The sequence below is a fragment of the Eumetopias jubatus genome, unplaced genomic scaffold, assembly GCF_037043125.1.
Source record: "Eumetopias jubatus isolate StellerSeaLion01/CBP00866 unplaced genomic scaffold, mEumJub1_p1.0 scaffold_13, whole genome shotgun sequence".
Classification (NCBI taxonomy): Eukaryota; Metazoa; Chordata; class Mammalia; order Carnivora; family Otariidae; genus Eumetopias; species Eumetopias jubatus.
In genome coordinates, this window is record NW_028274819.1 from 103,226,366 (window position 1) to 103,248,763 (window position 22,398).

Sequence of the window (22,398 nt, forward strand, 5' to 3'; positions counted from 1 at the left end):
GAAGGCCGTTTGTAGGAAGTCTTCACTGACGTAAAGAAATTGGACAAAGCGGGAGCACATTAAACTTTCCGGAACCATCAGTGGGTTCCTCCTGAAGTGGATGTTTCTTCGAGTCACTCATTTCTAGGGGACGTTTGCATAGATTCTGTTTTAAAAGTTTGTTAGAAGCATTGTAGATGAGACTTTGTGTCTGTCTTGCTTGCCTTCGACAGCGTGTTCTAGACGTTGTTTATCATCATACGCTAATCCCTTTGTACCATTCCTTACCAGAGCCTTCAGCATCCGCCTCGCACGGGGTCCGCTGCTTGGCATCGGAGCACGCTGTGATTGTCAAGGAGCAGACGGCACAGGCCATCGCGAACAGCGCACACGCCTACGAGAGGAGCGGCGTGGAGGCGGCGCTGAGCGAGGTGATAGGGCCCAGGAAGCCCGCACGCAGGAGGGGCGGGCTCGCAGCAGTGACCGCCGGTTCCTCACCTTTCTGTGATTCTGTGTCTCTGCTGCATTTAACTGGTCCCTCTTTCTCCTGTTTTTTCTCACTCTTTCTCTCTGTTCTGCTGCCACAGCTTAAGGAAGCTGAACCCAGGAAGCCCATGCCCCCGGAAACAAACCTTGCAGAGCATTCAGAGCAGGCCCCGCAGGCGAAGGACGCAGAGTCTGCCGCCCCGCCTAGTTCTGAGGCCTCTGAAGTGGAGATTCCCAGTGTGGGAAGGATTCTGGTTAGATCTGACGCAGGTGGATATGATGAGGAGGTACACACATGAGCGCAGGGTGCAGCTGTCTGTCCCCGGTCTTCTCTTCCCTTCTCACGTGACCCCATATACTTGTCGAGGGTGTCTGGCAGTAGTTACTATTGGAACAAATAAGGAACAAGAAGGCCTATCTGGTTTTGACCTTAGTTACCATTTTGTCAGAGATCGCCTCGTTCCCACCGTATGCTGCCCCCGGTGTCTGTCTACCCAGGCGGATACTGCTGGGGGCACCTCAGAGGCTGGGTGGCTCAGAAAGGTAGCACTTAGTTCCTCTCTTGGTATTATGAGCAACAACAACCAAGTGCCTTTTAAATAAGGAGCCTTTGTCTTTGGTAATATTAGTCCATTGTTTTCCCTCCAAATCTAAAATTTTCAGCTGTCTGGTGAGCAAAACAAATGTGAATTGAAGTTGTTTTTAATTCTTAAGCTTTTGGAAGAAGCTGTGGGATCCCAAGTTACTTATGGTCAGTCCCCCTTACAGTTGGCACCACACATCACAGTCACGAATCCTGTCTCTCAGGGTTCTGTTTCTTGCTGTGGGATATTTTTGTTTCCAAATCACTGAACGGTTTTGATTTTATAAAATGATATTTGTATACCGCCTAATTTCCAGACTGTTTTAAATGTACTGGTCATTTTAGTAAAACTTTAGAAAACTTGTGTCCTGGGATACACAGCCAAATTACAGAACTCCATTGGAATTCTCACCGTGGACACTTCCCCTAGGAGAGCTATCATTTAACTTGATTCTTTAGCAGTGCCGTTTGTAAATATTCTCAGATGTCCCTCTTTATTTATCTGCTAAATTAGAGTATGTAGGAACAGCTCTTCTTGGGCGAGGTCTGGCCAGGGTGCGCAGGCTCGGGGCTGTGGGTGTGCATGGGGTCAGGTGTGTGAATCTGAGCTGGCCGCAGATGCCGGCCATGGGCACACGGCCACTCTTCCCTTCAGCAGCCCACTCACCTTCCTTCCGTTCAGTCTTCTTTTGAACTTTTCTTCTCTCCTTTTTCTGTCTGTGTTTTGTGCCTTCTTGTGGTAGGTGATGCTGAGCCCCGCCATGCAAGGGGTCATCCTGGCCATAGCTAAAGCCCGTCAGACCTTTGACCGAGATGGGTCTGAAGCAGGGCTGATTAAGGTATCTGTTTTTAAAAATCTAATCCTTATACCACAGGTATCATAGTAATGGGGACATAATTTTATTAGATGGTAAAAAAAAAAAAAAAAGGTTGAAGAATGTTTCTCCTTAAAGTAACACCTAAAACTCTGTTTCCATTCAAACTGACGGGCAGGACAGGCCCTCCCACGATACTGACAGCACCTCCCCTCGGCGCTAACACAGCACTGGCGAGCTGTGCCGAACTATGTTAGGCCTGGCCTGGAGGGCTGGCTGTTGTCCTTAGGAAATATCTATTAATAAAGCTGGGAAGGAGACATTGCCTTTATAGTTTGGGAGCCACCATACAAGAAAGTAGGTCATGCTTTTTAAGCTACCTGAATAAAATTTAAGGTACTTGCATAAATTGCAAGTACCTTAAGTTTTATGTGCATTTTAAATTGCAGGTCCTTGGGACTCAAGGATACTAATTAAAACTAAATATTTGTTTTTCTTAGAGCCTTATGAGAAAAACGTATTTCTCACAAGGGCAGTGCATCTTTGGCGCCACAGGAGTTCTGGTCCCTTACGAAATGCAAACAACTTAGGGATTCCGTGGTTTCCTCTGTAATTCCCCAATACGAGTTTCTTAGAAGCCTCCTTGGAGTTACGAGAACCTCTCTAGCCCGTAGGCATCAGGTTCTGTGAGCAGAATCCCCCAGCGCGCCCTGTTCCGACTGTCAGTTTTGTCCTTACTAGGCATTCCATGAAGAATACTCCAGGCTCTACCAGCTTGCCAAAGAGACGCCCACTTCTCACAGCGACCCTCGGCTCCAGCACGTGCTAGTCTACTTTTTCCAAAATGAAGCGCCCAAAAGAGTAGTAGAACGGACCCTCCTGGAACAGTTTGCCGATAAAAATCTTAGCTATGATGAAAGGTAAGACAGGAATGCTCAGGCGCATCACCCGCTGCTTCTGGGTCGGGCCGAGGGGCCTCCCCTGATGGGAAAGTGGTTCCCTGAACCTCGCGCTGCTTTCTGACCCTTGTCCCACACAGATCCATCAGCATCATGAAGGTGGCTCAAGCTAAACTGAAGGAGATTGGTCCAGATGACATGAATATGGAAGAGTACAAGGTGAAGTGTTTTCTTTAAGTCTACAAAACAAAAACATTAATTCTTAAGGCCAAACTTAACAGTTTTGCGTTATCACAGACTGACCTCCCCCTGCCCCACCCCCCAAATAAATAATTGGGTGAGAAGAGATAAATGATCTTTTCTGACCCTCAGAATAACCAGTTTCTTTGTTTCATTCTTCTATTAGAATAAATGAACACTTTATTTCCTTTTAATACCTACTTTGGCCTTGTACCTAGGCAATCAAATTCTTGATTCATGGTTTTGGTTTGTTTGAAAATAATATTGTTTTCAAATAATTCTGTATTTGAAATGAAATCTCTGTGCATTAAAATGCATATTTAACTACAGATTTCCAAAAAAAGCATTGTGTTAGTAGTAACACAGTGCTCCGTGACACCTGGGTGTGCCCACAGCACCTGCCGAGCTGAGTGCTGTTCTGGGTGATCAGAACAGCCTTGTCCTTCCATGTTTCCTGCACGTGCATGGTTTTGTGAGACCTTGACAGTCATCTGTTTAAACCAGAGCTGCATGACTTTGACAGGGGTGTTGGAAATTAAGATGATATGTTCTAAAGCTCACGTGAAATAAATATTTCTGTCCCTCAGTGGAAGTAACAGGTCACTGAAAATTAAGGTCAGGAGTGGACTTTGATTGTAAATGGTGAATACGTCATTATTGAAAAGCTTTTGTGTTTGTGGTTTTTGTGCTCGATAAGCATTTGTATGGAGTGTGCAACTGACCGCAGTGGGAAGTATAGAAATAGTTTATGGTGACCATAATCGCTAATGGCATTCATTCCTTTTCAGAAGTGGCACGAAGATTATAGTTTGTTTCGAAAGGTGTCTGTGTATCTCCTCACAGGCCTGGAACTCTACCAAAAAGGAAAGTATGTGGGCCTTTTCTGTCTCTTGGATTATTGGTCAGGGCATTGTTAACTCCTGATGCCCAGCTGGGGATACTGAGAACCGCAGCCGTTCACCTCCCCCCCCCCCCCCGTCCCCACGCACCAGGGCGCCTCTGCATTTCCCACTGTTTCATGAAGCATCACACGTGGTATTTCATCCTTCATGTAGTGGTAGATATGGTGATAAAGACATGTAACGGCCAGATTTTCCTTGTGATAAGTGAAGAGGAACCCAGAAATGAATTTTAGTGTTGTGATGGACCTTAGTAAGCACGCAGTCACCTTCTTTGGGTTAGGGTTGAGGAAAACGGAAGCGCAGGGGAGTTTCATGATTCGCTTTGGGTTCCTTGACCAGTTTGCAAAGGAGCTGAGAGTGGCCTCCGTCCTTGGCCCTCAGGCTTTTCCCAGCACACCACGCTGCTTCTGTCCTCAGGACCTTTCAATAATTGCAGCCTTGCAGACGTTTGTACCAGGGGACAGAGAGGTCAAAGCCCTCAATTGATCTACCATTTTCTCAGGTACCAAGAGGCACTCTCCTACCTGGTCTATGCTTACCAGAGCAATGCCGCTCTGCTGATGAAGGGGCCCCGCCGCGGGGTGAAGGAATCGGTCATCGCTTTGTACCGAAGAAAATGCCTTCTGGTGTGTACTGTTTGTAGAACCTTATGATTTGTATTAGTTTATTGTCTTCACCTCTGTTCCTTGAAGGCCACAAAGAAATAGAGCTTAAAAAAACAGAATAATCTTCAATAGGTTTTAAGATTTTTCTAAACTCTTAAGAGTAGTTGTACATTGAAACAAATGATTTTAAGTTACTTAAATGAGTATCATTCTTCTTCGACCCCTGACAGAAGTTAGGATGAGAATCAATTGCCCCTTTTCCTTTGTGTGTACTTGCATATCTCTCCTGGGTCGTGAGTTCCTTGAGCACAGACTCTTCTTCTTCCACTGTTTTCTCTGCCTGGAACTTCGTGAGCATGCAACAGCTATGTGTTGAAGGAATGCAGTGTTTTTTCTGTGTTCTGTGCAGTGTTCCCTGCTAAGCTAGTAGATGAGAATTTTGGCAACTCCGGAGAGACTCCAGTGTTTTTTTTTTTCTTTTTTTGAATGGTATAAAACATAAGTATTGGTCCTGCTGTTTTGTTAATATCACTGTCGTACAACACGGAAGGTCTAGCCTGGCCTCTTTTGCATTTGGCAGTCACGGGGTGTGACAGACCCCTATCCCCTCGGCCTGGCTGAGGTATACAGGTGCTTGTCCTTCAGAAAACTGCAGAGAGCTGGCTTGCCCTCAGACGGTGAGCCTCCCAGCAGGATTGCCCGTCCTGGGAAGAATCCAGCCAGGATTTCTGCCACTGCCTTTGCTAATACCAAATGGAGGAGGTTAAGTCATGACATACTCGTCTCAAGAGCTTCATTTTCTGATGTATCCCTTGATTTCTGTATCAGTTACAGGGTGTGGCAGGGCATTTTGAAGCTGAAAAGAGGGCCTTGTAGATTTGATGGATCTGAATTTTATTATGCTTTAAATCACCAAGTGCAGATTACATTCTGAATGTCCTGCTCATCTTCCACCGGTCAGTGGTAATGGTGATTTATGGCTCTTCCCATCACTGGCTCGCAACCCCCTGTGTGTGTGAGAGTCACTTGGGAGCTTTCACACTGAGGCGACACCTCCCCAGACTGTCAGACCAGAGGCTCTGGGGAGGGGCCTGGGCATCAGCGTGTCTTCTGCGGGTGATTCCGATGATCAGTGGAGATTGAGAGCCATTGAATAAGCCTTTCTGTAGAAGCAAGTGGTAGGCAAGACCTTGACTTGTAAGTTTAGGGAAGTGGGTCACAGACTTTGCTGCATTAGAATCACCTTGGGAGCTTTTGCAAAAATCCCAGTGCCCGGGTCACCTGCATACCAATCAAATCAGCATGTCTCAGGTGGGGCATCAGTAGTTTGTAAAGATTCCCAGGCAACATGGGAAATTTGGGGAACCACTTGTTTAGGCTCTTCTAAAATAGGTATTTATCTTTTTCAGACTGTTTTTTACCCCCCGCTCTGCTTTTTACCTGTAGGAGCTGAATGCCAAAGCAGCTTCTCTCTTTGAAACAAACGATGACCACTCTGTAAGCGAGGGCATTAATGTGATGAATGAGTTGATCATTCCCTGCATTCACCTTATCATTAATAATGACATCTCCAAGGATGACTTACATGCCATCGAGATCATGAGAAACCATTGGTGCTCTTACCTTGGGCAGGATATCGCTGGTATGTTGTTGTTGGCACTTTGCAATATCTACGGCTCTTCAGACTTTAGAAGTCACAGTGTTTTCACTGTATAGCACTGGTCATCAAACCTTTTTAAAGGCTTATTGAAGCATGTGAGTGAGTGGATCTGCTCTACTGAAAGGATAGGATCCTGGACCTCTGTCCCCCTCAGCCTCCCCTTACCTCCTCTCTGGCTGCTGAAGCACCTGCAGAGAGCCTGCAAGCCCTGTCTGACAAAATTACTCCTCTCCGGGAATGTCAGACTTGTCTTACCTTTTCATCTGTCAAAATCTGAACTCTGTAGCTTAGAAATCAAAATCTGTTTATGATGTTTGATGACCTAGTGGTGCCATAACTAAATTTTCCCATGACTTGAAGTTGCAAGACAGAACACCTCTTATTAACTGTGATGCCCTCACGATTCATAAAATGGTAAATAGAATTGCCTAGCTTGTCCAAAGGATTTTGGAGAGGGAACCTAAAACTAGTCATTTTTAGGTGAATTCTGGTAGCCTTAGAAAGTCGGTGTATGTTCTAATATGAAGCCTCTTTGTTAGTTTCTCACTGATGTAAAGATATTGTATTGACTTGTTAAAGTATTCATGTTTATAATATTTACTGGAAAATTCTATACTTAATAGTTACAAATTTCCTTTTAATGTCTTCAGTTTTCCTTTAGACTACGTGTGATACACAGCTGTACTTATAATGCCATGCGTACACACTTGTATGTTTTGATCATAGAAAGGAAATAGCGCCATTATATTTATGGCATAGAGTATCTTAACCACTTTCTCAAGTTTTAAATGGATGATAGATTAGAAGGCCTGTCAGTGAAATGAATATTTAATGTTATCCTGCCACACATCACGTGGTTTAAAGCAGTGACCTAACGTTTTGGTATATTTGGCAAGGAGTCTTTGCTCCTGATTTGGGCCGAAGGAGTCATCATTTGTTGTGAGCGGGTCAGCCCAATGCTTTGACCTTTGCAGTTGGGGAACAGCGGCTCCATGGAAGGCCTTCCCATTACAGTTGCAGACTTAACTGGTTTTTACTCAGAACTGTTTACTGTATATGTAACCATCCATTTTCCCTCCACAGAAAATCTACAGCTGTGCTTGGGAGAGTTTCTACCCAGGCTTCTGGATCCTTCTGCAGAAATCATTGTCCTGAAGGAGCCTCCGACCATTCGGCCCAATTCTCCCTATGACCTCTGTAGCCGATTTGCAGCTGTCATGGAGTCAATTCAGGGGGTTTCAACGGTGACAGTGAAATAAGCCCCCACATGGTCAAGGCCCAGTTTGGTCTGCGGCTACCTGCCTGTTGTACAGAAGTCTGTTGTCACAGTGTTTCCCCTGGGGGAAGGGATTAGGTGGGAAGTAAGATTCAGATCCAGACCCCAACCATGCTAAAGAAGGATTGAAAATAAAATTGCACTTTTTAGGTACAGAATCAGAAAAGCAATTTCACTAAAAAAGACAAGAACCGTTGTATATTAAGGTATTGAATTATGTCAGAAGACCTGAAATGCCTCTTGTACCTGCAGGAGTGCTTGGGCTTTGGTAGGCCTCTTACTGCTTTTAAAATTATCCTTCAGGCATAAATATTTTTGACAGTGGAATAGAAGGGTGATCCATCAGAACCTGAACCAGATGAACAGCTACTAGTTATTTTATCAAATACAGGTGACATTTAAAAGTTCTTAACTGCAAGAGATGAGAAATCTAAACCTCTGCCGGTCTCTTGACAGGAGATGACAATGGGTTACTGATGAACTGCCGCCCTTTTACATGTGGGTAGAAATGTAAGGGCACGTGGCAGCAAGATGCTGCAAAGTCAAAAGAAAGCTGCCTTTCCTCTCTTCTCTCTCTCTCTCTCTCTCATTTTATATTTTTAAATAAACCAGAAAACCTCACACTCAGTCCCGAGTGAAAGAAAGCAAAGCACTAAGGACCGCAGACGGAACGGCATTGTGAAACGTGATCGAGACAGGATAGCGTTGTGAGAGTTGTTCACCATTTCAGTAAAACCTTCTAGCTTCTGAAAATTGTCAACAACAGATGTCTAAGGCTGCTGCTGGCCCGAAAGAACATTTGGATGCCCCTCCCCCTTTTTTTTTTTGCTTTGGAAAGAGAAGGGCTGTGGCTTTTGTAAAAAGAAAAAAAATCTATATATATGTATATGTAGAGAGAGAAATATCCCCTGTTGACCATTTTTAAAAGGCTCCAGATTGGATATTGTGTTTTAACCAAATTTTAACATGAATGAGGGAATAGTGGGCGGGAAGAACACTTGATATAACTATGCAGATTTTATAAATGTGCAATAAAAGTATTTGTTGTACCTTTGGTGTGCGGTAAGGTGTTCATTTAAACACATATTTTCCGGAAATAGGTGGACTCAGTAAGCATTTGTCATGTTTCAGTTATAGTGACTATCATAACATAATAAAAATTATAAAAAAAATAATAAGAAAAGAAAAAAAGCAGATGAAAGGTTTGAGAACCTTGTTGGGGGAGAAGTGATTCTTGAGCAGCACCTAGTGGTGACTGGTGTCTTCCATCCCATTTGCTAGTTGAACTGCATGTAAGTGTACCTACTTTGTAATTTATAGAATTTTTTTTTTAATTTTATTTATTTATGTGATACAGGGAGAGCACAAGCAGGAGAGCGGGAGGCAGAGGGAGAGGGAGAAGCAGGCTCTCTGTAGGGGCTCGATCCCAGGACGCTGGGATCATGACCTTGAGTTGAAGACAGACGCTTAACCGACTGAGCCACCCAGGTACTCCTGTAATTTGTAGAATTTAGAAGAGGAAAAAATTATTCTCTTAAGATGGACTTTCTTACATTTGACTAAATTAGTGGTAGACCATCTTTTACAGAATTTCAGAAGTGCTTTTGTGTTCGAAAGCTCACTGCAGAGGTAATTGTTTCATGGGAAATTGATCAATCTTCTTGCCATTGATTTGCTGTACTGCTTAAGCTTCCGAGTACCACCATTTGCAGTTCCCTTTTTAATCTCTGTCATTATTGAGTACTGTGCACAGTTATATTATTTCACTTAATGTAACAGCCCTGGGATGATGGTGGGGACTGGTTTGTCCAAGGTCCTAGATGTTTTAAGTAGTGAAACCAGGATGCTAACTCTTGATAGTTTCTCTACATAGCCTTTTAACAACTGCCTAGCTGCCTTTTGGTAGTCTTGCAAAATCTTTTGCTTTGTGCCTCTCCACATTTGTCACTTCCTGGTCAGCTGTTGGGGATCTATAGTTGACCAAGAAAGGAACAGATGGACATTTGTATGTGTGGTGTTGGGTACTTTCATTTGGATTCACTCAAGTCACCAGGGGGAGTACTGAGAAGTCATTTCTTTGTCCTCACATTGCTGGCTGCTTTAGGTACAGCCTGGTTTCTTAAGGGGTCCACAAACTGCCTCAGGCTAAGCATGTTTTTTATGTGTTTAAAGGATTGTGAAAAAAAAGGATGAGGGTGGGGGGTGGGAGGCTGGGCCGGGGTGGTGGCGGCGGGGAGAAACCTACATGACTTAACCTAAAATTTTTCAAGGGTTTGGTCAGGGCACTTGACAGCATAAATTCCCTTGACACTGGGTTTAGACTTTCTTTAGTTTGCTGGAATTGCCACCTGCTTCTGTTTGGATTTGTTAGCTCCTTTAAGAACCCTAAGCCATATAAACTCATTTTTACCCTACCTGCTTCAAGAAAGAAGCGGGAAGTAGACACATAACAGTTTAGATAATGAACCGGAGGCAAGGCCTGAATGAAGACTGATGAAGCAGAGCTGGGATAGAAGGGGCGATTCACTGTGGCTTAGTTTAGCCATTTTCATTGCTTGTTACTGTTCTTTCTTTGTATGACTGTACCTTACAATTTATTCTGCTAATTGTCATTTGAACTCTCTCCAGTTTTTGGCTACTACCCATAATGCTGCTAGGAGCATTCATGTGCATGCGTTTCGATGCTCACGCGAATGCATTTCTGTTGGCATGGAACTGTGAGCGCGATTGCTGGGTCACAGGGATAGAGGGCTGTGTTTTTACTAGGCACTGCCTCACAGTTTCCCAATGCAGTTATACCAACTGAACCATCCCCCCTCCCACCCGCCGGCAGTTTATGAGCTCCAGTTGCCCCATATCTTTGTCAAGATTTGGTTTTGTCAGTATTTTTAATCTTAGCCATTATGGCTGATGCGTGATACTGTTTTAATTTGGACTTGCCCACTAACGACGTCAAGCATCTCTTCATATGCTTATTGGCTTGGGCTCTTCTCTTTTGTGAAATATCTAGTTAAGTCTTGCCGACTCTTGTTGGATTTACTGTCTTGCTATGTATTGGTATGTAAGGGTTTTAAAAAATAGCCGGTTACAGAAACTTTTTTGGTTATAGGCATTGCATAGATCTTCTCACCCTCTGGCTTTTTGCTCCTGATGGCTTGATGAAAACAATTTTTTAATGTTAATGTAGTCCAATTGACTCTTTCTTTTCCTTCACGGGTAGTGCTTATTGTGCCCTGTTGAGATCATTATCCAAGGGCAAGAAGACATTCTGTGTCATCTCCCAGAAGCTTTGCTTTTTGACCCTTCCTGTTGAGCTGATGGACCCAGCACCATTTACTGTTATTTTCCCAGTGCTGTGCCTTTGGCATAAATCAGGTGTCTATGTAGGGGTCTACTTCTGGGCCCTTTTGTTTGTTCCATGAGTATGTTTTGTCTACTCTTACCAATATCACACTGTCTTAATTTGTGTAGCTTTATCAGTCTTGATTTCCAGGACAATAAACCTGTCCAGTTCTGAACGTCCTCAAGATCATCTTGTCCATTCTTAATCTTTTGTATTGTCCTATAAATTTTGGAATCAGTTCGTCAGTTTCACACACACAGATTTCTGGGGATTTTGATTAGGTTTACAGTGACTAATAGACAATTTGGAGAGAATTGAGATCTTCTAATTTAGGAACACAATATATCCTGTTTATGTAGGTTTTCTTTAATTTCTTTACAGAGTTCTTCCATAACATTCATAAATCGATTCCTAGATCTTTGATGTTTTTCAAGCTATTGTAAATGTTGTCATTTTTGGAATTACATTTTTAATTGTTTGTTGCTGGTATCTAGAAAAATGTGCTCCCTTCAGCAGCACATACACTAAAAGTAGAACGATACAGAGAAGAGTATCATGGCCCCTGCACAAGGATGAGACAAATTTGAGAAAGAAATTAATGTTTTTATATCAACTCTGTATCCAATGATATTGATAAGTTCACTTACTAATTCTAATAGTTGATCAGTAGTTTTTAATATTTTCTCTATGCATAATTATGTTATCTGTGAATGATGACTTTTAGTTCTTCATTGCAAGTCCTTGCAACATTTATTTTTCGTGCCTGATCATACTCGAGGGCCTCTGATACAATGCTGAATAGAAGTGGTGATAGTGGGCATCTTGGTCCCCTAATATCAGGGAAGAAAGTTTTCAATATTTCACCATTAAGTATGCTGTAGGCTTTTTGTAAATTCCATTTACTGTGTAAATGAAGATTCTTTCTATTCCTGTTCTGCAAAGAGTTTTTTTTAATTATGAATGGATGTTGAAATTTATCAAATGCTTTTTCTATACCTATTAGAATGATTACGTGGGTCTTCCCTTTTTTCTGTTCATGTGTGAATTACATTTATTAATTTTAAATGTTAAGCCAACCTTGTGTTGCCAAAATACACTGATCATGATATTTTTATATGTACATGGAATTTTTCATATTTTTAGGATTTTTGCATGTATATTTATGAGAGAGATAAGCCTTTTCTTATTATGGCCTTATCATGGGTTTGGTATTAAGGTTATTCGGGCCTTAGTGAATGAATTGGGAAATACTCTCATTTTTTGTGCTCTGGAAGAGTTTGGATAAGATAGGAATATTTCTTAATGTCTGGAAGAATTCATTTTTGAAATCATCTGAGCTTAGAATTGTGTGTTTTGTAGGCATGCTTTTCGTTATGAATGCAGTTTCTTTCATACATACAGCATTTTCATATTTGGGTGGGTTACTTATGTGAATTTTGGAAATTATTGGACATTTGCCCATTTCATCTAAACCTTAAATTTTACTGGCAGAAAGTTCATAATACCTCATGGTTTCTCTTTTCTTTTCTTTCTTCTTTTTTTCAAAGATTTTATTTATTTATTCATGAGAGAGAGAGAGAGGCAGAGGGAGAAGCAGGCTCCCAAGGAGCAGGGAGCCCGATGCGGGACTCGATCCTAGGACTCTGGGATCATGACCTGAGCCAAAGGCAGACGCTTAACCATCTGAGCCACCCAGGCGCCCTCTTTTTTTTTTTTTTTTTAATGACCTTAGGATCTCCAATGTTCTAGTGATGTCTCTTCATTACTGTTACTGGGTGACATGAATCTTTTTTCTGGTTAGTATTATCAGGGGTTTATTCGTCTTTTCAAAGAACTATATTTTGCTTTTGTTTGTTTGTCTTTTGTAAGATTTTGTGGGTTTCTTTTCCTGCTTGTTTTAATCCAGAGCTCTTCAGCAGTGGTTCTTAACCTTGGCTGCCAATCCAGAGTCAGTTGTGTCATTTAAAGAAGAAAAAAACAAAACAAAAAAAAACAGCAGCTGGGCTTCAACCCTGCAGATACTGACTTGTTAGATTTGAGCTGGGGCCCTGTTGTTCATGCTTAGAAGGCATCACAGGTGATTTTGATGTACAGTCACAGCTGAGAGCTAGTCCTTCAAAGGACTTCTGTGCCTGCTAAGAAAGTGGCTTTTACAACACACCCGAATTCTGTGGGTTCACAAAAAGGCTGTAGAACCTCCTTCAGTGAGACTTCACAGGATTTCATGCTTTTTGAACTGCTATATTTTAATATTCCTCATGTAGCACTTTGATAGAGCTATAGAAAAATGTATTTCTGTATAATTCACCTTTAATTCCCATAAATACATCAGTTCCGTAAAGTCTGCACAAGCTGAACTCAGCTACTTGTCATTAAGTTACTTTTTTCTGAACCTTGAAAAAAGTTCTCCACATTCTTTCTAAGTTGTGGAACAATCCACTGACCTATTACTCTACTGCCAGTCGGAGTAGAGCTGACTTAAGAGATTTTCAGGACATTTCCATGTCTTCCTCTTTCAATTCTCTTGCTTGTTGCTTTGCCCATTAGGTTGTTGGCTAATTATGAGGATGCCTCACCCTCCTATTGACCATTTACAGACAGGTGAATGGGTCCTATAGGACAGAGACCTGGTCTCTTCCCTTCTCACAATAAGATCCGCCTGATTGCTCCTATGACACCAGGAGGACGAGAAATTGTGTTAATAAGCGATGAACAGGAATATTAACTTTGATTAGAGGTAGGGGAGAGACCTTGTATAGAATGTAGGGGACTTGGAATTGATATGCTTGCACAAAAGTGGTGCGCAGGAACTACCAGTAGTGAGCTTTGAAAATTAAACGTGTGCTAGTCCTAGTGTTAATCATATTCATGTCTAGAGTCCTGATAGTGAGCTAGAGGTATCGTTGCATGCCAGAGATGGTCTTCCCAAATTAACATTCAGATGTTAACAGTAAGGACAGATCTCCCAGTGATGACCTGGAAGTGGCATGGTCATTCACCTAAGTCATCTTGACTGTCCCTGCTTAAGGAATAGCCATGAGACCGAACAGGTCCCCAGCTTTCCTGATTTATAAGTCACTGCTGAACCAATGTCTCTTATAAGAAGAAATGGAGGGGCGCCTGGGTGGCTCAGTTGGTTAAGCGACTGCCTTCAGCTCAGGTCATGATCCTGGAGTCCCGGGATCGAGTCCCACATCGGGCTCCCTGCTCAGCGGGGAGTCTGCTTCTCCCTCTGACCCTCCCTCCTCTCATGCTCTCTCTCTCTCTCTCTCATTCTCTCTCTCAAATAAATAAAATCTTTAAAAAAAAAATAAGAAATGGACCCTCAATACTATGGTCAACTAATTTTCGACAAAGCAGGAAAGAATGTCCAATAGAAAAAGGACAATCTCTTCTCTTCAATAAATGGTGCAGGGAAAATGGGACAGCCACATGTAGAAGAATGAAACTGGACCATTTCCTTACACCATATACAAAAATAGACTCAAAATGGATGAAAGACCTAAATGTGAGACAGGAATCCATCAAAATCCTAGAGGAAAACTCAGGCAGCAACCTCTTCGACCTCGGCCGCAGCAACTTCTTGCTAGACACGTCTCCAAAGGCGAGGGAAACAAAAGCAAAAATGAACTATTTGGGACTTCATCAAGCTGAAAAGCTTCTGCACAGCAAAGGAAATAGTCAACAAAACTAAAAGGCAGCCTAGGAAATGGGAGAAGATATTTGCAAATGACATATCAGATAAAGGGCTAGTATCCAAGATCTATAAAGAACTTATCAAACTCGGCACCCAAAAACAAATAATCCAGTCAAGAAATGGGCAGAAGACATGAACAGACATTTTTCCAAAGGAGACATCCAAATGGCCAACAGACACATGAAAAAATGCTCCACATCACTTGGCATCAGGGAAATAGATATCAAAACCACAATGAGATACCACCTCACACCAGTCAGAATGGCTAAAATTAACAAGGCAGGGAAAAACAGATGTTGGCGGGGATGCAGAGAAAGGGAAACCCTCCTACACTGTTGGTGGGAATGCAAGCTGGTGCAGCCACTCTGGAAAACAGTATGGAGGTTCCTCAAAAAGTTGAAAATAGAGCTACCCTACGACCCAGCAATTGCACTACTAGAGATCTACCCCAAAGATACAGATGTAGTGAAAAGAAGGGGCACCTGCACCCCAATGTTCACAGCGGAAATGTCCACAATAGCCAAACTGTGGAAAGAGCTGAGATGGCCATCGACAGATAAATGGATAAAGATGTGGTTCATATATACAATGGAGTATTACTCAGCCATCAGAAAGGATGAATACCTGCCATTTATGTCGAAGTGGATGGAACTGGAGGGTATTATGCTGAGTGAAATAAGTCAATCAGAGAAAGAAGTGTATGGTTTCACTCATATGTGAAATATGAGAAGCAGTGCAGAGGATCATAGGGGAAGGGAGGGAAAACTGAATGGGAAGTCATCAGAGAGAGAGAAAAACCAGGAGAGACCCTTAACTCTAGGAAACAAACTGAGGGTTGCTGGAGGGAAGGTGGGTGGGGGGATGGGATAACTGGGGGATGGGCGTGAAGGAGGGCACGTGATGTGATAATCGCTGGGTGTTACACGCAACTGATGACTTACCACTACATCTGAAACTAATGAGGTACTGTATGTTGGCTAATTGAATTTAAACTAAAAAAAAAAAAGATGTTCCATGGAAAGAATATTGACATCAGAATCCGACCCGTCTGAGTTCAAATGCTGGCTGAACCTGTTTTCCCGGTCTATAAAACAGGAAAATACTTACTTTGTAGTTATGTTTTAAGAGTCAAGGAGAAAAGAGAAGTAGCAATGACTCAATGTGAGTTGAGCCCCAGATGCAGTTCTCAGGGGGAAATTTGTCACAGGGTGAGAAATCTAAGGGTTGGCCTGGCCTGTGCAGGGCCCACAGGTGGGTTCTAAATATTTGGGGCATAGGTAGGTATCTAGAGGGTTATGGGCTTCTGGCAAATAGAAGTGTTAGTATTGGCCAATCTGACTGGGAGAGAGAAATGTTGAAGGGATCAGAGCTTATGCTGGATAGAAGAATCACGGCATCTTCCATCTGATTGTTCTCCTGTTTTAGATACATTTTTTCCTTTAATCACGTTATTGAAAGGCTTGGACTCGATAAGGTACGGCAAGTCAATGGCTTTCTTTTTGTTTCCACTGCCACCTTCCAATACGATCCTCTGGATCCCCTTCTTCCCTGCCCCTGACAACATCTCAGGAAGACAGCGTGGCCTTCTTGTCATGTGGGAGTGTTAAAACAATGATTTTCATGTATTGCAGAGCCCAGACCAATCTAGATCAAAAGTTTACTCATTCGCTTTTAGGTGCTTCTCCTCTCGCCTGAGCTCAGGCCGAGGCCTGAAGGTCAGGGACTAGCAGTGAGGAAGGAGCTGCAGGATGTCCTCCCACTCGCCCTGTTCTGTGCCCCTCCTCACCCCCAACTCCTGGCTCCCCAGCTCCAGGCTTTGCAAGAGAAGACAAAGGATGTCTACTTTTTAAATAAAAACAGTAATACCCTCTTGGTTCTCAAACATCCTTTATTATGTCAGGAATGCAATTATTAGCTCTTGTGTGGGATATTTTATGGGTTCTCCAGAGAACCCTGTAGAAAACCTCCGCACTGTCCTTTGATGTGGCTTTTGGACTTCCTCGCTGACTTCTTACAGACCTTCTAAGCCCCTAGTTAGGTCATTCACCCCTCCCAACAGTGCTCTGGCACAGTGTCATCCAGACTGCCTCCCCTGCATCCACTTGGGTTGTGCAAAGCTCAGCACCCTGGCCCCACAATGGCCAAGGGCACCCGCTGCCGCCATGCCCCTCTCCGGCCAGCCTCCTGCTGCAGACGGCCTCGGTGGGCATCAGACACCCTTCTCTTGTGTCTCCACAACACAGATCAGGTTTTCTCAAGAACTTTCTTGGACACCATCCTGAGGGCAGCAGGCGTGGGCCTACAGAGTTTCTGGAGCTCAGCAGGTGTGGGATGGGTATGTTTCAGATATTGTCTTCCTTCTTAGAAAGAACTCCTGTCTCTGCGTGGTTCTCTTGAGGTCCATCTCCACCCTATTCCTCACACGGAAGGGTAGGGAATATCACCATACCCACCAACTGCTATGAATTCCCTTCCAAGAATCCTCCCTAGTAAATCTGTGTGCTTCTCTTATGTAGGCTGTTGGGTGTGGGGCTGGCCAGCTAGGCCCCTTCTTAGAAGCAGTGTGTTGAGCCTCTCTCTTTAGGATGGGGGGCACATAGCACCCATGGGCCTTGGCTTTGAGGCCTTATTAAAAATTCTGGGCAACAGAGAAGTCCATTCTACATTCTATAAACATGGATGAAGTAGCAAGAAGAATGGCTTAAAAAATAAATCCACCAATCAGAGTGGAAAGTGACCTCTGCGGTCTTTCATTCTATGTTCAAGGCCAGTGACTACAAACATTTTCCTAACTCTGTCATATTGTCTTAGTCCTGGCTGCTAAGACACATCTCCTGTCCAGAAGCTCATGAAACTATTTCTGACTTCTCTTCCATCCCCAAATGTGTCTAACCCACATCGGCTTCCCTTAGGACCTTTTCTCTAGATCTAGTCTCAGAGGCTCACAAGGGTAACAGATGAATATTTTCATAGGGGCCTTCTGGAATGCCTTAGCTGCTAATGGTGAAGATTGCAGACCCTGTTGAGAGAGGATGGCACCAAGGCACGTCCAATTCCAAGGACATCAAATTTGGGGAGTCCCTGAGTTATTTTCTTACAACACTTTGCCCATAATGAACGCTTTTGACTTGGAGTTCTGATTGACTGGTATCCTTTGCTGTTTCTAGTACACATGACAACACACAGCTCTCCCTGGGTAACCACAATAAAGAAATGTTCCCAATGTTAGGATAATTTGCTGCAAGTCTTTAGGAGAAAAGGCTGAGTGGAAGCTAAGATTTAATTAGTTCTATTTTTATTTCTCATTATTTTCCCTACAAAGCAGGTAGATGAAAACAGTGGTGGTTTTAAATGAAACGCATCTTCTTCCTCAGACTCTTTCTCGAAACGTGGGTTTACACTCCCTTCTGGGAGTGACATGCTGTTGATTACTTGGGTATCAACCAACAATCCCCATCCCATCCCCATTAAAAAAAAAAAAAAGCCTTTGTGTCCTTTATAAGAAGAATTAGGAAAAGAAAATATTTTTTTAACAAATCTTTAGTTTGGAGTTTGTGTTCTCTTTTTTTTTTTTTTTTTTTGGCCGTGGAAGCCATAATCACATGCTGATGATAAGTATCCCATTAGCACCTGCAAACATGGGATTAGGGTGAGCTGTGAGCCCCCAGCAGGAACAGGTGAGCCACCTGGCAACAAAAACCCTGTTTAGGCCTCAACAAAAGCACAAAGGACAAGATTTTTCTTTGTAGGTCTTTGATTTTTTTTTTTTTCTTCTGCTTCAGTGCTAGTTTTTCCTTTGGTCTGGCAGATTGTCTCAGCATCCCGTCTTCATGAAGAGACAGGATGGGGTGAAGAAAGAATGCCCTGGCATCTCCACAGCCCTGGATTCTAGTCCCGAGCAGCTAATGACTCACAGTGGGCATGTTGCCCAAATTTTCTGAATCTCAAGTTCCTCCTTAGCAAAACAAAGACTATCGGCATTCCTGACCTCAAAAAAAACAAAACAAAACAAAACAAAACCTCTCAAGATGTGTTAAGTAAAACTACCAAGATACATGGAGGTGTTTTGTAAACTCTGAAACCCTGCGCAACTGTGTCATCGGGAAACCGCGTGGGTATGAGGTGTGGTAGGAGAGCAGGTACAGCTGGGGTAACCTGGGGCTGAGTTCCTACTCCTGGCCACATGCTGGGCCTCCCGTGGTCCTGAAAATAGAGACAATGCTCCGTAAGGTGAAGGACAGGCTGCAAGATCTGGCTCCTTCCTATGTCACTACACTTCTCTCTCTTCATCCAGAACTGCTCTCCATCCTTCACCTTTTAGCCAGTTATCACTTCCTTAGGGTATCCATCCATGACTCCTTGACTAGGTTACAATTTCTCCTATTGCATGATCTTGTAGAAGCACGTACCTTTCTGAATTTGTCACGTGTGTCATGGTTACAATTTCCCTTTATCTAAGTGATTTCACGTTAATATTTGTCTCCCCTGTCTGCCTCTAGGAGGGGCAGAGATAAATTTTGTCTTTTACCATTTTATTCCCAGTTCCTAGCAGAATGCCGGGTGTATGGTGCTTAGTGCATATTTGTTAAATGAATGAATAAGTGACCAGGTGGATGAATGATGAGCTGGGCCCATCTTGGAGATTCTGTGGGATCCAGAGTTAACTCTTGGATATTTGAGCCTCACTCCTGAGAAGGAGTAGTTGACGAAATGGGCATTGGAACCCTAGAAAGCCAGAATATGACTTTGGTGCAAACTGCCCTTTTATGCTCAGAAATTTATTTACCTAACTAAGGTCATTTGGATTCGTGGACCTCGAGTGGAGATACACAAAAGGACACGCATAAAAGGGAAAGGAGCTTTCTGGAGAAAGCATGACTCCTGGAGAGAACCCCACTCTGGGTGAAAAGGTAAACGTTGCCGGAGATGAAGTTGCACCTGGGCAGACTCGTTTCCTCAGGAAAACAAATAAACCAAAAAACCCATGTTATTTCTCTAAGGAGGGAACTGGCCTGGGCTATGCTGACAAACTTGTTTATACTCGTGTTGGGGTGTGCATTCCTGCTTGAGCAGCGGCTATCTGAAGACGCCAGGGCTACTCGATGGAGGTGCGAGAGGTGAAGGAGCACAAGCAGACGACGCCTCAGAGCTCAGCAGGCGAAGTGCAGCTCCAGCCTCGGGGGCAGTGACTCCCTCTAGCTCGGCAAGCCATCCGGCCTACCTCCGAGGTTGGGGAAGTGACCTGCTTGGGGACATTGGGAGGCAGCACCTTTATTCTCCTGCAGGAATCGTCGACTCTTTCAACTGATTAAGGGAGTGGGGGACAGACGGCAGCAAGAGGAACAGGGTGGGTAACGCGTGGTGATTTCTGCCGACACACAGGCTTGTAAGTGTGAGGCTCCTCCTTGAGGACTTGCACAAATGCCTGAGGAAGACCTGGGGGCGGGGCAGTCAGGCTGAGGGCCTGCCTGGACAAGTGGGATAAGCAAAGGAACTGGGGTTAACTGTTGTGAAGGGGACTTTTATTTGTAGCCACAGCCTGGGTAGGTCTGCTGACATTGGGGTCTCATTTTAAAGGATGTATGAAGTGAATTTGCCTATGGTAGACGACATTTCTGAGAAGCTGCTGGTTCCCTCCACGTCCATGCCCACGTTGGGCAGTTCCTGGGCATAGCCACTCTGTGGTAATCGATTTGTGCCAGTGTGCCTGGGACTCTCCTAGCTTTAGCACCGAAAGTGCCCAGTTCTGGGCAAACCGGGACGGTTGTCCACCCTACGACTCATTCACACTATTTCTTAACCTCACGCTGAGAAGACAGAGCTGACCACTCACAGCCTCACAATATAGCAAGAACAAGAATATGTCTTCTTCAGGGATATTAAGAATCTACAGAGCCACATAGGTACTGTAAAGTCCCCTTCAAATTGTGTACCTGAGAAGGAAAATGAACACAAGGAATCTTCCTATGTTAAGGTGCTATCCTGGGCCAATAATTCATTTTCATTTGCCAGGACAGATTCTCCAGCATTTCTTTTTTTTTTTTTTTTAAGATCTTATTTATTAGAGAGAGGGAGAGAGAGCGCCTGCACACGAGCCGGGGTGGGGTTGGAGGCAGAGGGAGAGGGAGAAGCAGACTCCCGGCTGAGCAAGGAGCCTGATGCGGGGCTCGATCCCAGGACTCTGGGATCATGACCTGAGCTGAAGGTAGAGGCTTAACCCACTGAGCCACCCAGGCGCCCCCACAACACTTCTATTTATATCTACAGTGGCTATTCATACTAGATTTTCTATGATAGATGTAATTTTGCAATGTATTTAGTAATGAATCAAGTATATAATTAATGTTATGAGTTTAAAAGCATTTTAAACAAGTAAAATCTAAATCAGAAAAACACGTTTGTTAGAAATTCTGCCGTGATTTTTCATTCTGAAATTATGGATCACCATATCACCAAGATAGTCAAATCCTTAACAAATGGGACAGTGACTACCACCCCCATATAGGCAAATAAATAGAGTGGTGAAGGATAAGGAAGAGAAAGGATTCCACTGACATTCCTTTGTTCCAGAGATTCCTTGGCAGAAGCAGTTCCTAGATGAATAGGTTCCTAGGTCTTGTTGTTAGAGAGAAGGAATCATTGGACTCATCTGCTGGAGCATAGAATGGTGGGGCTGTAGGGCCAGCCATCTGGAGAGAGGGCACGTCTTCTTTTCCCAGACAGGCTGAGAAGATGAGGAATAACCCACCGAGGGCCAGGAAAATCCCAGCAGCCCAGCCCAGGTAGAGGGCATCTCCAAACTCCCAGCGAGGCACAATCTCAGGGATGCTGTTATCCCAGAAGTCTTCGATTGTGGCATAGGCTACCCAAGAGACTGGAAAGAGGGTAGTGGCTGAAGCTGATGCTTCCAAAGTCCCTCCCAGAAGGCAAAGCCGCCTCTTAAAGACCCATCTGATCCTGTGAAACTGGAAGCATTCGGACCCAAAGCCAGAGAGCAGAAGCCCCAGTAGCCCCAGCCCATGGGAGGCTACCATGAGAATGCGGGATACCTGGAGCTCCTGGGGCAGAGACAAGAAGGACTCAAAGGCTTTGCACACGGCAATGTCCTCCTGATTCACGCAGACCTCCCAAAGCCCCATAATCCAGGTCTCCACTTCGTTCAGTTCCAGATTGAGAGTTTTCCACTGAGGCAGGATGGTGGTGACACAGGAGCAGACCCAGCCAAGGAGAGAGAGGAGCAGTCCTCCAAGCTGGGCTTTTCCGCGGAAACTCCAGGCCATGGCTGCTCCCACTGCAGGGGCAAAAAGCAAAGGACCGGTGGCTCGGTGACTGGTTAGCAAGGAGTAATTTTGGGGATGCCCAGTGGAAGGTCTTTCACATTTGGAGAGGGCTCTTGTTTTAGTTTTCAGGCAGCAGCTGAGGCAGGTGCCAGGAACTTGGCAACGTTAGGTTCAGGGGGTGTGCCCAAGATTGGATGTGGGCGTGGGTGCTGGGGGAGGGCCTCATGAGAGGCAAAAAAAAAGCCAGATGGTAAACCTTCAATATCTATTTGATGAGTAAATTCATAAGCCTGAAGGTAAAATCACTCCCCTGTTCCAAGATGATGAGAATGGTGTTCTGGGAATATACATTGATGTAATCTTTCTGGAGGACAACATGACTTCATATTTCATACTTTTATTTTTTTAAAGATTATTTATTTGAGAGAAAGAGAGAGAGAGGAGGGGCAGAGGGAGAGGGAAAGAAATCCTCAAGCAGACTCCCTGCTGAGCATGGAGCCCCATGCAGGACTCAATCCCAAGACCCTGAGATCATAACCTGAGCCGAAACCAAGAGTTGGACACTTAGCCCACTGAGGCACCCGGGCATCCCTCATATTTCATACTTTTAAATATGTACATACTTTGATCCAG

At 44.0% G+C, this 22,398-nt stretch overlaps 2 protein-coding genes and 1 non-coding gene across 5 annotated transcripts in view; 2 read left to right on the forward strand and 1 right to left on the reverse strand.

The window, feature by feature from the left end:
• USP28 (ubiquitin specific peptidase 28) overlaps nt 1-8,499 on the forward strand; it is a 59,604-nt gene extending 51,105 nt beyond the window's left edge. For 2 of the 3 annotated variants that reach the window (XM_028105978.2, XM_028105979.2), the window contains exons 18-24: nt 271-410; nt 2,605-2,783; nt 2,903-2,981; nt 3,791-3,870; nt 4,407-4,530; nt 5,956-6,151; nt 7,253-8,499. In XM_028105978.2, coding sequence (XP_027961779.1) covers nt 271-410; nt 2,605-2,783; nt 2,903-2,981; nt 3,791-3,870; nt 4,407-4,530; nt 5,956-6,151; nt 7,253-7,428 — 974 coding nt within the window. In that variant the 3' untranslated portion in view covers nt 7,429-8,499. Of the gene's footprint in view, nt 1-270; nt 411-566; nt 753-1,791; nt 1,888-2,604; nt 2,784-2,902; nt 2,982-3,790; nt 3,871-4,406; nt 4,531-5,955; nt 6,152-7,252 lie in introns of all 3 variants that reach the window. The other variant, XM_088017411.1, reaches the window with a different exon arrangement.
• Nucleotides 8,500-11,288: 2,789 nt separating this feature from the next.
• On the forward strand, nt 11,289-11,395 carry LOC114211458 (U6 spliceosomal RNA). Its single transcript, XR_003609769.1, has one exon. It is a non-coding gene; the product is annotated as a U6 spliceosomal RNA (small nuclear RNA).
• Nucleotides 11,396-21,078: 9,683 nt separating this feature from the next.
• On the reverse strand, nt 21,079-21,765 carry CLDN25 (claudin 25). The gene has a single exon (XM_028105741.1). The coding sequence runs from the start codon at nt 21,763-21,765 to the stop codon at nt 21,079-21,081; it is 687 nt and encodes a 228-aa protein (XP_027961542.1).
• Between the last annotated feature and the right edge of the window lie 633 nt (nt 21,766-22,398).

Coding starts and splice junctions, on each gene's coding strand:
- CLDN25 (XM_028105741.1), bottom strand. CDS start 21,765: ATGGCCTGGAGTTTCCGCGGAAAAGCCCAGCTTGGAGGACTGCTCCTC.